This window comes from Setaria italica, chromosome IX, assembly GCF_000263155.2.
Source record: "Setaria italica strain Yugu1 chromosome IX, Setaria_italica_v2.0, whole genome shotgun sequence".
Classification (NCBI taxonomy): domain Eukaryota; kingdom Viridiplantae; phylum Streptophyta; class Magnoliopsida; order Poales; family Poaceae; genus Setaria; species Setaria italica.
The window spans coordinates 44,139,698-44,156,415 of record NC_028458.1 but is presented as its reverse complement, the minus strand read 5'-3'; the positions used below and the strand labels follow the sequence as shown (position 1 = coordinate 44,156,415).

At 44.5% G+C, this 16,718-nt stretch overlaps 2 protein-coding genes, 1 non-coding gene and 1 pseudogene across 4 annotated transcripts; 2 read left to right on the top strand and 2 right to left on the bottom strand.

Moving 5' to 3' along the window:
• Window positions 1-1,544: 1,544 nt before the first annotated feature.
• LOC101754609 (F-box protein At5g03100-like) lies at window positions 1,545-2,680 on the bottom strand. The gene is made up of 2 exons (XM_004986883.1): window positions 1,682-2,680; window positions 1,545-1,553 (listed from the first exon to the last, which is right to left on the bottom strand). Exons 1-2 carry the CDS (start codon window positions 2,678-2,680, stop codon window positions 1,545-1,547), a joined length of 1,008 nt encoding a protein of 335 aa, XP_004986940.1.
• Window positions 2,681-7,136: 4,456 nt separating this feature from the next.
• Window positions 7,137-7,208, top strand: TRNAW-CCA. Its single transcript has one exon. It is a non-coding gene; the product is annotated as a tRNA-Trp (tRNA).
• A 507-nt stretch (window positions 7,209-7,715) lies between these two features.
• Window positions 7,716-12,731, bottom strand: LOC101756757 (apoptotic chromatin condensation inducer in the nucleus). Of its 2 annotated transcripts, none has more exons than XM_004984141.4 (7): window positions 12,417-12,731; window positions 12,242-12,320; window positions 10,088-11,449; window positions 9,259-9,456; window positions 9,018-9,169; window positions 8,114-8,615; window positions 7,716-8,027 (listed from the first exon to the last, which is right to left on the bottom strand). In XM_004984141.4, the coding sequence occupies exons 3-6, from the start codon at window positions 11,442-11,444 to the stop codon at window positions 8,151-8,153; spliced, it is 2,172 nt and encodes a 723-aa protein (XP_004984198.1). In that variant the 5' UTR covers window positions 11,445-11,449; window positions 12,242-12,320; window positions 12,417-12,731; the 3' UTR covers window positions 7,716-8,027; window positions 8,114-8,150. The 2 variants fall into 2 exon arrangements, with proteins under 2 accessions (XP_004984198.1, XP_022678787.1); XM_022823052.1 differs by having other exon boundaries at window positions 12,242-12,314.
• Window positions 12,732-14,197: 1,466 nt separating this feature from the next.
• On the top strand, window positions 14,198-15,650 carry LOC101754214 (annotated as a pseudogene).
• Window positions 15,651-16,718: the final 1,068 nt, after the last annotated feature.

The window sequence follows — 16,718 nt, the reverse complement described above, 5'->3', positions numbered from 1 at the left end:
AAGATTGCCACGGTGAGATTGGTCCTATCTGTAGCCGTGTCAAGTGGATGGTGTCTTAGATGATTGGATGTTCAAAATGCGTTCTGGCATGGTGTTATGGAAGAAGAGGTATATATGAAACAACCACCTAGATTTGAGAATGTTGATGCTCCACATCTAGTGTGTCATCTTGACAAAGCCATCTATGGTTTAAAACAAGCTCCGAGAGCTTGGTATGCAAGGTTAAGTACCAAACTTATTGTCAATCTTGGTTTTACTCCTTCAAAATCAGATACTTCCCTATTTATTCATCAAAAATCAGGAGTTATCATTTATATGCTTATCTATGTTGATGACATTATTGTTACAAGTTCTTCTAAAGAAGCAGTTACTGCCTTGCTCTCTGATTTAAGAAAAGATTTTTCTCTAAAGAACCTTGGTGACTTACATTATTTCTTGGGCATAGAAGTTCAATGAAGCTTACTTTTGTCTCAAGAAAAATATGCTCAAGAGATCCTTACAGGTGTTGGGATGTCAAACTACAAGCCCTCTCCAACTCCATTATCAACGTCAGAAAAGCTCTCAAGGTTTGAAGGGGAACCTCTTGGTGCCGAAGAAGGTATACTTTACATAAGCATAGTTGGTGCTCTTCAATACTTAACTCTTACTAGACCAGATTTGGCTTTTGCGGTGAACAAGGTGTGTCAATCCCTACATGAACCAACCTCTGTTCATTGGACGGCCGTGAAATGAATTTTGAGGTATGTTAAACATACAGTGGATCTTGGTCTAAGATTTTTTAAGATAAATTCCAATTTGTTAAGTGATTTTTTGATGCGGATTGGACTGGTAGTATAGATGATAGAAAGTCAACGGGAGGATTTGTTATATCTTTTTAGCTCTAATCTTGTTTCACGGAGTGCTAGAAAATAAGCTATTGTGTCTGTGTCGCGATGTAGTATTGAAGCTGAGTATAAGGCAATGGCAAATGCAACAACCGAAGTAATTTGGCTTGAGTCCTTGTTGAATGAGCTTGGAATTCACTTGAGACAGCCACAGATTTTGTGGTGTGATAATTTGGGAGCTACTTATCTTTCAGCAAATCTTGTCTTTCATGCACGGGCAAAGCACATCGAAATTGACTTTCATTTTGTTAGAGAACGGATCACCAACAAACAATTGCAGGTCCCATTGATATCTACTAAAGATCAAATTGCAGATGGCTTTACCAAGGCGCTACATGTTGTGAAACTTGAAGATTTCAAGGTCAATATAAATCTCAAACAGAAGAGAAGTTTAGATTGAGGAAGGCTGTTAGACATATACTTGTAATCGTATTTGATCTATTTGTAACAACTCAAGTTGTTGTGAGGTAGAAGGACTCGGTTTGCTAGAGATAGAATTGATCTTCTTGTACAAGTTAGAGATAACCAAGTCCTGTACTCATACAACAACTTTACTAGTAATCTTGTGCCCTATTGGGACTATATAAACATGCAACTGTGGACAGCTGAGATACGCATCCACGTTCTCCCAATTTTACACATTGAACAAACCATGCAATATTAAGCCATCTGCAAACGCAAATGATGCAAATTTCATCTGTAGCAGAAATGCATCCTATCATAAATTCATAATTAGCAGCCCTACGAATTGAAATACGAGGACATGGAGCAAGATAATGAGCACACAGCACAGGTACCTGAAAAGCCGTGGATCCGAACACGTGCCTGCTGGATCTGCCAAACCAATCCGGAGCGCAGCCTATGGTCTCCAGTTTAGGCGCAGCTTGAGCCTTCACGGACACATCGAGGCCGGCGGGGCCCGCACCATCAGCGGACAGCAACCTCTCCAAGCAAGGGGCATCCTCGATGACGAGCTGTTGTGACCTCCGCGCAGCTCGCACGCCGATGCCCCGAAGGGTATTGGAGTTGATCCGGAGGCAAGGAAAGCCAAAGCTTTCGTCAACAAGCAAGAACTCCAGTGCTGGGCAGCCGGAGATGAGGTTGTGCAGTGAGCCCTTGGAGATGCAGACATGGACGAGCGCGAGCTGCTTGAGCCGCGGGAAATGGAACATTTGCCCGGCGCCGTAGGGGAAGACACCGTAACACCGGCAGATGGTGGCGACGGTGAGGGTGGCCGAGAAGCGGAAGGTAGACGACGGCAGCTTTTGCCCGCTCACCGAGCTGCACCGGTCCAGATCGCCGGCGGCAGCCCATGTCGATCTCCTGGAGGCTGTCGAGGGCGGGGGAGCGCAGCCAGGAATAATCCACGGCGGCACCGCGGTGGAGGAGGTGCTCCGCGGGGACGCAGAAGCGCGGCCGGGGCCAGCATGGGCGGAGAGGATACGGGAGACGACGGCGAGGACCTCGTCGTCGTCGGGGAGGTCGCGGCAGTCGAGGTTGAGCGGAGCCGAGCGCCAGAGGTGAGCCCACCTGGAGGCGAGGACTTGGGCGGTGCGCGCGCCATCCTTGGTTGGGAGGAGGGAGATGATCTCGCCTAGGATGGCGTCGGGGAGGCCGCTGATGCGGTCGACGCCACCGCCTCGGCTGCTGCCTTCTTCTCCTTCAGCAACGGCCGCCGGTGGTTCTTGGCCTGTCTTCTTGGTCCTTGCAGCTTCGGAACTCGGCGTCGCCGTCGCCGTTGGCGGCAGGGCCTCCGATGATCTCCTCTTCTTAGGTCTGGGGGCCGCCGACTCCATCACGGTGGCTGGTGGCTTGTGACGAGGCTTTAGCTGTCGCGCACTCTCGTGGTTGGAAGAACTGATTGATGCGCGGATTCTTGTTTTCTTGGTTGTGGAGGAGTGCTTGGTCTGCGTGTTCTTTGTTTTTATCGTCGAGCGATGAAGAGAACGGCTCAAACCACCTGCTACAAAAATTGGATTGGTCCCTCTGCTGCCCGGTTAAAAACATTCATGCCCAGATGGGAAAGATCGTACGTGTTGCTCAACCTCAGTGGACAGTGGTAGTAGCTATAGTTGCGACGTGCAGTCTTGCCTTTGTTTTAGGCTTTTAGCTGTCCTCTTTTTTGTGCGCATTGTGATGCATGCGTGCAGCTTGTGACTTCTGATGAGTGAGGAGAGCAGGGATTTAAATTTCAGAGAAATTTATTTAATTTGGGGGCTGCCGGTGGATTGGAAATATTATTTTGGTAAAAAAAAAGGTTCAGACAAGTTTTAATTTTTCAAAATATTATGTAGGTACCTGTTAGTTCAATATATGGTCAGACCATTCTTTACGTACCTAGATTTCTTCTGGCAACCAGGAGTCCAGGACCCAATCTCAGACACTCGGACTAGGGGGTGAAAACTTTGAACGTGACCTCATCTAGCAGGCAATTCATTGAGCTGTAGCTTGAGTCAGCATATTAATTATAGACATGAAATTTCGATTACTAAAATTTGTTCGGCGGCACCTAGCATGTTGCAGCCAGCTTCTCAGCCGATGCAGATGCAGAACGGGGGGTACAACACCACATTGCCCTTAGGTTATGGACATGGCGAAGGTATCTTGGATAAAACAGGCACATGATTTCTTTCCTAATTTTTGAGGTTAATCAAGTTCACGGGCGAGCGGTCGATCTCCGACAACCCCTTATTACTTTTTCTAGTAATATTCCCTTTTGGGTTGCTAATGTGGCCACGTGGTCGGGCCCCAACCAAAAAAACTAGCAGAAACAAAAAGGGGAAAAGGAAAATTTTATTAAAAAAATTAACATGCAAATTCAAGTACAATTTTTTTTGTGTTCCACAAAATTTGAAAACTCAAGAACTTATACGAAAAATTTACAGGTGTGCAAAAGTTTTTGGGAGAAAATTCGGACATCAATTTTTGAAGCAAAAATTTGATAACAAAAACTTCAATAAAGTTCTTAAAAAAATGGAAAAGAAAAGTTTTGAAAAAAATTGAATACAAAGTTGCGTACAAAACTTTTGTACCAAAACTTTTTTTGAAAAGATTCGTACCAAAACTCAAAAGTCATAAAAAAGGAAAGAAAAAAGACAAAAAAGGAAAAAAAAATCTCAACCGCTCCTGTGCCCGACCAATGCCGCCACACCGCCGAAGGGAGCTGTGCGCCGCCTGGGGGAACCGGTCCCCGTCGCCACGGGAGCTGGGCGTAGCTCGCCTGATCCGGCGGAGAGCGAGCTCGGCCGACGTCATTTTGCCTCGCCGGTGGACGGCTAGCCCCTCCGCTGCCTTGCCCTCTGCTCAAGCCAACGAGCGGCGCTCGCCGAATCCGGTGGAGGCGAGCATGACCCGTCGGGGGACGCCCTCACCTGGGCCGCCCACCTCACCGTCGCACCCTGCCCCTCCAGGTGAAGCCGCCGCTCCTGTGGGGCGTGAGCTCCTCGTTAGAGCCGCGGGCTACCTCGTTAGTGACGACCTCCCTTGGGCCGTGCGCCCGGCCACTCGCCGCGCAGCTCCTGGGATACAAGCTCCTCGTCGAGGCGTCATGGATCTGAGCCTCTGAGGAGTCGAGAGAGGACAGAGGATAGGGATGGAGAAATGAAAGGGGGAGAGAGATCCAAAGAAATTTAGTAGGACCTACCATGTGGGTGCGAAGAAGTGCGGTGGAGACAGCTATGTGCGCGTGTGTCGCAGATTTGGCCGTCCGATCGAGAATTGCCGGTCGATCACAAATTCAGCTTCAATTCGTCCATTCTTTCTTTCTTTGTTTCTTTCTTTCTTTCGAGGGGATATGGCATCAATTTCAAAAGGACATCTCAAACAAGTATAGGAATGGATCAGTATGGATGACTAAAGAGAGTCGTGCACAAATGGCAATCATCAAACATATTGCTCAAACCCATTAACAAAAACTCCAATCGCCACTTCGCAATGTCATTCCTGTTTTGTAAGCCACCGATATTCTTTTCCCTTGCTTATTCAAGTTTAATTTATAGATCCAGGTAGAATGTGTGGCTAAAACTTTTGCATGCATGCACAAGCCCTTGCCCTTCCGGAGATATACATGACTCGAGAGACGATTATTATCACCCTCGCAACAGATATGTAAAGATGGGTGTGGTGCGGGTCGACCCATCGGCTCGTCGACCCGACCCAAAAAAATGACCCTATTGGGCCCCTCATCAGGTCCACGACCAAGGTTAGGGTTAGCGGATCGAAAGCACTCGAACCTTGGGGGCGAGTGGTTCGACCCACCCCTCGGAGATCTTCCGTGCATGCAGCGACGGCGCCCCCACCGAGTCCGTCGCCCACTTCCTCCGTCGGCACCCCTGTCGTCAACGCCACCCTCACTCCCGCCAGCGGTTCCCCGTCCGTCCGCCTCCTCGAGCTCCTCCACTTCGGTCGCTACCCACCGGTCCTCCACCATCTCCAAGAACCACGGCAAACCGGCCCCTCATCCGCCCAGCAGAGAAGGTAAGCTGATTTCTCCTGCCAATCCCCGGGGGTTTTCGAGTAGGTCTCCGTCCGATTTGGGCGGGCCTTGGGGATTGATGACGTGCGGGCAATCGATCTAGTATTGTGTTCACTCCAGTTCCCACGCCAGCTGAATCATTTACCTCTGTTTGATGTTTATTGTCTGGTTAAGTGCGGTGCATCAATTTCTATGGTTCGGATGAACAATGTTGATGTGAAACTCAATGCTTATTACTTGGTTGATTCGAAACGATGTACACCACTGGTCCAACAGTCTTTCCCTCTCTTGATCTGTGTTTGCTTGTTCACTGCAGTTGAACTGCAGTCCACTTATTCTCTGATCTGTTAGGACTGGATGTATCTTAGCTAATTATCAGGAATAATGTAGCTTTAAACATTTTTATGGATGTTCATTAGAAAAGTTATTCTAAACTAACAAGGCATGAAGTCCTAATTTTTCTCTTGATATTTATCTGGAGCAAACATCCTTAATCACTATGTAGAAAATTAATCTGTAACAACATGTACAGTTGTTAATGCAATGAACTTTTGAGTCATCTTTTCCTCATAAGGATCATTCAACATACATGAGTAGCTATTACTAGATTGCATACAGTCATATTGAGACATAGTATAGCACTGCATAATTGATCTGCCACTTGTGGACTTGCCGTTTTCCAACGAGTGCCTTACTATTTTTACCAGCATCGAGTCTGCATAGGAGATCCTGTATGATGGTGGCAGAGTGTAGTAGTGCATCATATACTAGAAATTACAGATTTGTAGTACAAGCTGTGCAGAAGTACTTTGTCTAGTGTTCAGAAATAGTTGGTGGTGGTCAGTAAAGGTGAAAATGAGTATTTCTGAAACATTTCTGTTCCAGCTTATTGGCTCTTATTGTGTGACCATATCCATTTAGCTCTCATTCTTCTGCCTTGTATGCACATGCACTTGTATACCACCAGTTTATAAGCCCAGTAGTGCCTATTGCAACCAGATGATGGGGCTGCTATAGTTAATCCACCATTTTTTTGAATACTCGTATTATGTTGCCATGTTAGCTGAATAAATATGTTTCTGTCTGTTTCATTCACAGGAATTTTTGGATTTGTTCTTGCTGCCTTGTGGCTGGAGAATGATGTTTTGGGCCAAGAAATGGACAAAGGAAAGGTTTCACATGCAGATGTAGTATACTCTGAGTAGCTGGTGGTCTTCGTGCTTCACTGTTATGCAATAAATCTCTTGACCAGCTATTTCTTTTGTTTTATAATTTATGGGTGATGTGGTAGAAGCAAACAATTGTTCTACCTTTAATTATATGGAAAATTGGCAATTTCCCTGTCTAGAAACTCCTTTGAATTGTTAGAGCTCCAATCAATTGCTTGAACCGCTGAACTCTAAAACATCAAGCCTAGCTTTCTGTTGATTTCTATGGGCCAACACGAGCAAGAATCTCGATACTGTTGGAAGCAAGAGACTTTACATGGCTGTATACATATATGATGCTGTGTAAGCAGAATAGGCGCCGCACTACGTCTGTCACGGTCACGTATTTTCATCAGCGTCACGTACATCAGGTTCGAACCGTGAGACCCATCGGATCATATGGACCAAAGTAGTGTTAGCAAATGGAATCAATACATCGCTCCTTATTAGTTGCGTGGATCAGGTGGAAAGGTTCGGATCGAACCATTGGTGCCCCACGCCCATCATTATAGATATGCTAACAGGTATCAACTGTTTATATAAAGTAATGGGTACCGTTCAATCGCAACCGGATCCGTGGCGCAATGGTAGCGCGTCTGACTCCAGATCAGAAGGTTGCGTGTTCGATTCACGTCGGGTTCAATACCCCGAACATAATCCGGATTACCTTTTTTTTCTTTAAGCATTTTTTTTAACTGAAAAATAGACTTGGCAAACAAGAGGATGGTTTCCTTGTCGAAAAGTTGAACTTGGCTGAAAAAGACTCGGCAAACATAGAAAACTTTACCTTCTATTCTCGAAAGGATTACATACGGACTTGCTATTTTTCTTTTCCTTGTATAAGCATGTTTTTTTACTGAATATATTTCGGCATTTGGCAAAGCATTAAGTACTCATCCCTACTCTGAATTGTAGAAGGCTATTATCCACAAAAAAAAAATGTAGAAGGCGTTCACTGACTCGCCGCACTCAAATGCAATTAATCAATCACTGACTCGCCGCACTCAAATGCAACTAACCAAACGGAAAACACGATTTTTTTCCCCAACAGCAAGTACTGAAGTACTTTGTGTACTTTGCAACACAAACTTCTTCTGCAGGATCTTTTTGACAGATGATTTGGTCATGTCACCTTTCCAAGGACAGCAATTGTGCAACACCGACGATAAGACTAAAATTAAACCAAGCATCTCAACAGTATTTTCCCAAGACTCAACTAAAACCAGTGTCTCAAACAGTATCTGACAGCATAAATTAAACCGAGTACCTCAGACGCTCTAGGCGGAGACCCAATCAAAACTACTCTGTAGGAAATACAAGCTGCTGCTGCTTCTACACTAGTCTTTTTCACATAACAGCCCTACAACTACTCCTTACCGCAGCAGTCAACAACGCCTGTTATTTCAAATGGACTGCAGTAGTAACACCTGCCAGCTGCTGTGACCACCCGCAACATTGTTTCTGTAGGAAAACAGAATGAGATCTTGTCACCATCATTCTGACAAGAAAAAAACAGCATAAGACATTGCAAGAGGATATATGCTTACCGCAACACTGGCGCCAAAAAATGGAAACCAATGCCTCCTATTCCTTTTTCCCTTTGCCTTGTGCGGCGAGCTTGGCTGCCACCTCCTCTTCTGACAAAGGCAGATAGTAGATCCTCGGGGACGACTGTGTCTTCCTGAAGAGATCATCAAGCGTCACAACAGGAGGCTCCGGCTTCTTTGGAGTGGGCGGAAGCCTCTCCCTTGCTGATGCTACTGGGTCAGCAGTAGGGGGCTTAGCAAGGGGCGGTGGGGGTGGCAGTTGCTCCTTCGGTGTAGCAGCTTGGCGCGGCACATTTTGATTAGCCTGAGCCTGTTGAACAGGAGGCGCCCTTGCGGCGGCAGCTGGGCTAACAGGAGCAGCTGGTGGGGGAGGGGGTTCAATCTTGAGCTTCACTTCCTGAGGGTCAACAAATTCAGCAATCAACTTATTGCCATTGTTTGGGGGCCACTGTAGGTTGTAAACAGCATCCCTGGTAGCAACAGCTTCATCAACCGAGGAAAACTGCAAATTAGGAGGGAGTGCAAGATGAGGCATAGTCAGCATAACAATTAGTGAGAACATGCATACAATTTAGTCCGAACATAAACAGGCAGTGAATCACACACGACACATGAAATACTTTAAACTAAAAGCCAGCTGGGAAAACTAAATTCTCAAGTGGTTGGCACTGTATACGAATCAAATTTCACAAGGCCTCGATATTATTACATTATCAGGATTGTCTATTGCAACAATTTTGAATGCTTTGATCAATACACTTGGCATGGTTTGAATGATAATTCATTTCAGCTTTGCTGCATAAATGAGGCTGAAGGGGCAGCTGTGATTTTTCATTTAAGATGATGCAATAAATAACGAATTGAAGATAAGAGCACAAGTCTTGGTCCAGCAAAGAAAACATACCGTAACATAGCAATGAGTCTTGATATGATCCATCCAGAAGTTTTGTACTGATCCAGTTTTACCAAGAAGCTCCTGCACAGCTTTCAGAGTAAATGGGCGTACAAATCGATCAATTCTCAAAGAAGTTGTTGCAGGTTTCTGAGACGGTGGCACTACAACAAAGAAAAATTATACATTAAAAGATATTCACTGACAAAGTTTATAGATAAGGTTTAAGTTCCGCAAGGAGCCGATGACTCACCAATCCGCTCCTTAGGAGAATCTACACTAGCTGTTGAATCGGACCTCCCAAAAGAGCGTTTAAGAGCAGGCTGAAAAACATCCTTGGGAGCATCAGAACCAGTTTGATCCAATGTTTGTCTCTCTGGAACTTTGGCACCGTCTGCAGTCCACCGGCGCTGCCGCTTGATTGGTTCGGTGTTTGCAACAACCTCTTCAGCTGTGCATTCATCCAGGAGTTAAAATATAACTTACAGACTTGGACATTCAATGACTATATCCAAATTTAAGAAACTTGATGACCAGCTAATCATATGCTTGCTACATTAATGCATATAGAAAATTTAGGAACAATGAGAAGAAAAACGAACACTAAAATAACTCCAAGCTCAATGCAATCTATACAACTCTCAATCAAATTATCCAGAACTGAAGGCTTTAATTGGTTTTCCTAAATAAGAGTGCTAGAAGAAAAAAAAAATCAAGAGACACCAGATTTCTACTAGAGAAGCAATGTGATTGTTCTAAGCATTTTCCTTTTGGATTATCTGCTGACGTTCCCATGAGCTATTCCTTAAAACTTTCAAGTGCCAATGGAAGAGTAATGGTTCCTCATGTTTGCAAAGCCATTGCATATTAAAGCAAAGCTGCCAAGCTCGTACAAACATGCATGCAGCATTTGTATGCTGACCAGAATTGTAAAGATTACACAACTTAAATGCTAGGCGAAATTATAAACATGGACAAGTATGTGTTGATAGCACTGAAGGCAGAGTTGAAAACTGTAGCAAATCATAACGATAGTTTAGGGCAAAAATCAAGCAGAAAGGACTTGTAGCAGAGAAACAAACCTTCAAGTTTCCTCTTTTCTGTTGAAGCTGCTGACTTTTCTTCAGCTATAACCTCCTTGGTATCAACAGAGGAAGCCTCAACAACAGAATCAGGGAGGGTCACCGATTTCACATCTTCTGAGTTAAGCTCGGTCTTTCCTCTGAGATCATCAGACTTCATATTCAACTCAACTTGTTTAATTTCCATAACATCCTCCTCCATTGACTCATCACCTGAACTCCTGTCTAAATTTAATTTCTCTGGAGAACCTTCAGGACTATCTTTCTTGTATGAGTCCTCATTAGCGGTGGAATCTATGTCTTCCACAGATGACTGGTCCTTAACCAGCTCTTTGTCATCATCCAATGGCTGCAAATCTCCACCTAAGGGAGTAATGCCGGATGATGGTTCGACCATCTTCGGCTTAACCTCTAGTTCTAAATCAAAATTATTAGCATTCAAGTTATCTTCTATATTATTCTTTTTATTAGTTGATAGATCACTAGAAATCGACTCACACTTAATTTGAGACCCTAAATCTGGGCTAACCTCAGGTACCTGATTATTTGGTTTTGACACGATGGGCTCGCAGTCCTCGTTCATGGTATCAGAATCTTTGTGCTCTTCATCATACATTGACACTTTGTCACCCAAATCATCCTTGGGTGCCAGTTTCTCCCCATCATCACTTACTGGTGCAGCTGTGACAACATCGGTATCCATAGGACCAGCATCTGAAGTGATGGCATCAACAGGTGCTGGTGCTGAATCCTGTTCTTGAATTTTGCTTGCTTTAGTGGCATCAGACTTGACTTCAGAAGTGGCCAAGTCTGACTTCACATCAGTACTGACATCATTGACAATGACTGCCTCATTAGTCTCTACATCTGAGGTCTTCTCAAGAACAGGCTCATTATTACTTTCAGTATGCAGTTGCACTTCTTCAAATGCTAAATTTCCTCCAACAATGGAATCAGGTACTTCTCCTTTGGCAGCAGAGGCCTCATTTAAGGAAGCTTCAACATCGATACTGGGGGTCCCTCCAGTGGCAGAAATTGTGAATTCCTGACTAACTTCGGTGGTAGGAACTTCAACTTGCTGAGTGACATGAACCACAGATTCCTGACGAACTTCTGTAATGGTAACTGTAGTTTCCTCACTAGCATTGGCATCAGGCAACTGATCATCTGCGTTTGCTTCCACATCTTCAGAAGCTTCGTCAGCTGCTGTTTCACTCTGAATGGATTCAAAGAGTCGCCTCACAAGTTCTTCTTTCAAACCCTTGACAGGAAGCCTCCTTTTACGGAGTTCATCCTTCAGATCAGTAACTCTCCACTGATCAATAGGACGGTTGTTTAGCACAGGATATGATGACATGATGACTGCACAACAGAAGAAACAATAAAATCAGACTCAACATTATCAGATCTCACTAATATTATAATTACATCATTCCCTGGTAAAGTACAATATTTTTCCGTTGACAAAAATAAATAAATAAATAGCATAAATCATGAATTTGCCTATGGAGTCCAGTAAATAGCTAGATTAATTAATAAATAAATAACCTAAAGATTTTTAGCTGAAAATTATAATGGTATGTCACTAAAGAATAATTTAATCAGAGAAAAGGAACAGCGGATTCAAATACTTCAACAACTACAGCTCCTGGAATATTGAACACTAAGTGCACTATAGAACTCTCGCTTACATTCTATCAATTTTACAGCTGAGCATAATTCAGGAGTAAAGTCAGCAAAAGCAAAAACTAGACAATGTGTCTTGATGAAAGATAACTATTCATCTATAACACCAACAATGTTCTTGCCTTCCAATAAAACTGAACAAAATAGATGGCACAAATGACAATATATGATAAATGATAACAGTATGCAACTTTCAGCCAGAAAATAACAGAGCAACATTACCAATTTTGGAGCACTAAGCTCCAGCGAACACTAGCATATGAAAGCAAAATATTTTCACTATGCAGGGCACATTTACATCTCCTTAGATCGCAGGGTTCCATGAGGGAAACGCATAAGGAGCAAAAACCAAATAAACTATAAAGATATATCCAAAACCTGACCCTACGCCACTACTAAAATACCGGGCACCAAACAAATCGCGCAAGGCGCGCGGGTAACACAGAAGGGCACAGGCACGGGGCTCACCTGACAGCAATCCTGATGCCAGGAGATCCCACGGAGCAGATGGCGCACCACCCTCGACCGAGACGCCAAAACCCTAGCCCTAGAAACACGCAACCGTCAGATCGAAACCGAGCCTCCAGCAAAACCGACAAAAAAAATCGCAAAACGCGCGAATGCTAAAATCGATTCCACGCACCAGCCGCCGCGAATCCTCCGAGGCCGCGCGCTCCTGAAACAAACAACCAAAAAAGCACCACAAAAATTCCCAATACGAAATTCGAAAAAATACAGAGGACGGCGGAGGCGGAGGAGAAGGGAGGCCGGGGTTTGAGGGGGGAGTGGCGGGAGAATCCGGACCGAACCCGAAACTATTGTGGGGGACTGGAGCTGCGCGCGGCGCGCCTCCCCCCGCGGCTGCGCTAGGGTTTGGGGGCACGGCACGGTTGGAGTGGGAGGGCGAGCAGGAGGGAGAGGATGATGCGGTTTGCGGTGCGGAGGGGGGAGGCGATGGAGGGGTTGGATCTTTTTGTTGCGGCTTTGGGGGGGTCACGCCGCAGACAGGTGGGGACCCCGAGGAAGGCTTTGGAACAAATGCGCCTCCCAAGTTGGAGGGGAATGGGACTACGCTTTCTTGACTAGGACACGCAGTATTGCTCTCACGTGTCGACTTCTGTTCATTTTAAGGTTGTGCTGGCATGGCGTTGTAGAAGAACCGTATCGTCGTGAAAGAATAGCGCGGATTTATTTGGATATAGGAACATGTTCTATCTATAAACCATCTCGGATTGCAAAAGGACGGATAGAATTTATGCATTTCCCTTTCCCATATCTGCATCTTAGATTTGAATTTGCACTTCAAACTTGCTCCCCTCCACTTTCTCATCATGTTGTTGACTTATCGTGGAAAAATGCAAAATGTTGTTGACTTATCATGGAAAAATGCAAAGCTATTTTTGAGAGTTCGATTTGATTGTCATCTATTCAACTTCCGATCTCCGCAAGCCCTCTAGCTAGGGGCATGCTAGATCAAGATGGGCCAAGAATTGGCAAATGTTTGCCTATATTGCGCATTTGGCCTAGTTAAGATAGGATTTATTGTTGGGCTATATTGTAATCCCTCTATTCCAAATTGTAGGTCGTTTTGACTTTTGTTCATAGATATTATTATACACCTAATGCACAATATCATAATAATATCTATGAACAAAAGCCAAAATGAACTATAATTTGGAACGGATGGAGCAGTACATTTGTGCGTGTATTATTGTTATGTTCCCACACACAGTGCACATGATGATAAAATGATAAGATTTCTAAATGTGGAAAGTCCGAAAATGTCTACTCCTACTCCTACTCCTAGATGATGCTTGAAAACAAAATGAAAATTTTTGCGATCCTAGTTAGTTGGACATGGATAGATCAATTGAGTTAATCAGTAAAAAGTTGCTTTATTTCAACCTCGATTCCACAGTTTATTTCAATTGACGTTAAGAACTCGCACTGGTTTTCACGGTGACGAGGCAAACTAGTGCGGTATTTTTATTTTCACGGTGACGAGGCAAACTGGTTTTCACTGGTTTATTTCAATTGACGTTAAGAACTCGCACTGGTTTGAGCTCGCACCCTCCTCTCTTCTTTCTTTTTACTAAAAAGTTTTTAGTATGGGGTTGTGGATCGTGTCCCTGGTGTGCAAACTCACTTGGCCCAGACGAGACGCAGGGATTTACTGACCACCGAAAGACACATGTCAAGTTTATTGCATGATTTCCACACGTGGACCTTGGTAGTAAGTATGTGTTCTTTACTTCTCTGCGACCTGCTTGGTTCGACTCAGCTGTCCATGGATGTCATCCAAAGCAGAATCTTTGGTTTGTGAAGAATAAGCTCCAAACTCCAAAGGATAATCTTGATCTAAAGAACACCAGCTCCGAAACGAGCACGACACTGAGCACCAGGCCAGTACCCAGTAGCAATATAATGGCGTTCCAGTCAGTGGCTCTCAGCGTAAGGAACGAACTAATCCGCCTTCCATAGTCTACTTCAAATTATATGTCTCGTCTCTTTGGCAACAAAGATTAAGTTCCGGCCTCTTCATCGTTTGATGCAAGTCCTTGAGCACAATTTCAAAATTTCTGTGCTTTTTACCATCTCTCCCTCCCTCCCTCCCTCCCTCCCTCAAAGTTGGGAACGTGTTTGGTGTGCATTAAAGTTTGCCAATTTTCGATCCCATTTAAAATTTGAACCCACCATCTTTGTTAATGCGCTGCATGCTAGCCGGCTATAGTTTGGCTGACAAGCCGATTATTTTAGCGTTGTCATTAAAAATAGATAACAAACAGTATCCTTCCTATTACTCACGGGCGAACACTTCGTGTGCAGAACCGCTATATAAATGCAATGCATTGTTCCGTGAGCAGGGCACCTTCACCGCCTCGTGCTTGGACGACGGGCAGCACGACGCCGCCGCCGCCGTCTACGGGCTGACGCCGGCCTCCCGTCTCCTCGTCAGCCGCGACGAGAGCTCACTGGCGGCGGCGCCGGCGAGCCTGGCGCCGTTCATGGGCGTCAACCTCCACCCCCCATCCTCGTATCCCCGCTCGTCAAGGGGATGATAGCGTGGTTCCGGCTGGACGAGCCGGCGGGCCCGTCCCCGTTCGCCGTGGCGTACGGCGAGATGGTCTGGGAGCGCAACGACCACGACGCCGATCGACCTCAACGCGGTGGTCAACAGGGCGCTGGCCGCGGACAGCCGCTTCCTCATGCCCATCTTCCTCGGGGAGTGCGGCGAGGTCTTCGATGGGGTGGACTCCCTGGTCGACGTCGGCGGCGGGCTCCGCGGAGCGGCGGCCGCCATCGCGGCGGCGTTCCCGCACATCAAGTGCAGCGTGTTGGATCTCCCCCAGGTTGTTGTCGCCGATGCTCCCTCCGATACCCACGTCGAGTACGTCCCGGGTGACATGCTTGAGAGCATTCCGCCGGCAAAAGTTGTTTTTTCTCAAGGTACCTCGTCTATTCCATTCGTTTAAATATAATAGTGTACCTACCAAATTATTTAAAAAATGATGTGAAATGGCAAATTTTATTTATTTTAGCTAGATTGATGCTTCCTTATTTCAGTCGACTCTACATGACTGGGGTGATGACGAGTGTGTCAAGATACTGAAGAACTGCAAGCAAGCTGTCGCTCCTCGGGACGCCGGGGGGAAGATAGTAATAATAGACATGGTGGTTGGTTACGGGCCGCAAGACATCAAGCATAAAGAGGCACAGGTATTCTTTGATTTCTACATCATGTTTATCGGCGGCGCTGAGCGCGATGAGCAAGAGTGGAAGGACATTTTCTCCAGAGCTGGATTCACGGACTACAAAATCGTGTCGGTTCTTGGGGTCATGTCGATCGTCGAACTCTATCCGTAAATCTACTCGGTGAACAGGCAACACCACCCAATAATCTTTTTTGGAGGATTATTGAGGACGTACTAGTATTGTGGATTGTATTTTGAGTGTGCGTGTAAGCAGCGTAATAATGGTGTTTCGACAGTGTGGTGCTCCCCTGTCAGCATGCATTGCTAGGGGACGGGCATGCAGAGCTTGGTTTTAGAGTAAAGCATATTTGCATTGTATGCATTTGAAGAGTAATGTAAACTCAACGGATTTTCTATACTGCATCTGAGTATTAGCTTGAACTATCCGGGGTTTTTTTTTCACCCACTCGAATATTCACCCTCGTCTTCTACTGAGATTGGCCTCCTTCTCTTTCCATTTCCTCTGAGTCTGTGCCTATCTGACGGGTTAGAGTTAGGGGATTTAGAGGTTTTGTGAGTTGAATGTATAGAACTCAATTGATGGATAAAAAATTTAAACACTTTAGATATAGATTTAGGAGGTTATTTTAGACTACTTTTATAATGATAGAGGTGAGTAATTCTAAAAAATATAATAATAGATCTAATAGTCATGATGATCAGAATCTATTAGATTGATGCTCGGATATTTTTTATTGCTGTGAGAATTTTTAAGATTTATCTATTCTTAGAGTGTTTAGTGAGAATTAATATAAAAGCTATAGAAGAAGCCTCCAATAGTACTCTAACATTTACTTTGGACGAACACTCGTAGTTGGTTGCACTCCGTGATGCATTATATGGAATAGTGTCCTTGTCTATGCTATGCTAGTATGCCTTCTGGAAGGCAGATAAGCAACTTTTGTTAACATTTTTTACATCCATCAACATTTGTTACCATTCATCAATTTTTTAAAAAAACATAGCTTAATTGCCACCAACATTTCTTGATGTTGAACAATATTTTTTATATGCACCAACATTTTTCTTTAACCTTTTTACATTCACAAACATCAATAATTTTTTACACGCACCAACTTTTTTCATTCACCAACAATTTTGACTCAACATTTTAAAAAATGAAATAAATCATAGTCATATTGAATCTTATTTTGTTGTATTAATTCCAACAAATACCATCGTTTAAAATAATT

Bases quoted from the DNA above. Each gene is read 5' to 3' on its own strand.
- LOC101756757 (XM_004984141.4), bottom strand. From the start codon at position 11,444: ATGTCATCATATCCTGTGCTAAACAACCGTCCTATTGATCAGTGGAGA. The intron at 9,457-10,087 runs GTTTGTTTCTCT...ATGAATGCACAG, and splicing joins AGAAAAGAGGAAACTTGAAG to CTGAAGAGGTTGTTGCAAAC. The intron at 9,170-9,258 runs GTGAGTCATCGG...TCTTTGTTGTAG, and splicing joins TTCTCCTAAGGAGCGGATTG to TGCCACCGTCTCAGAAACCT.
- LOC101754609 (XM_004986883.1), bottom strand. From the start codon at position 2,680: ATGGAGTCGGCGGCCCCCAGACCTAAGAAGAGGAGATCATCGGAGGCC.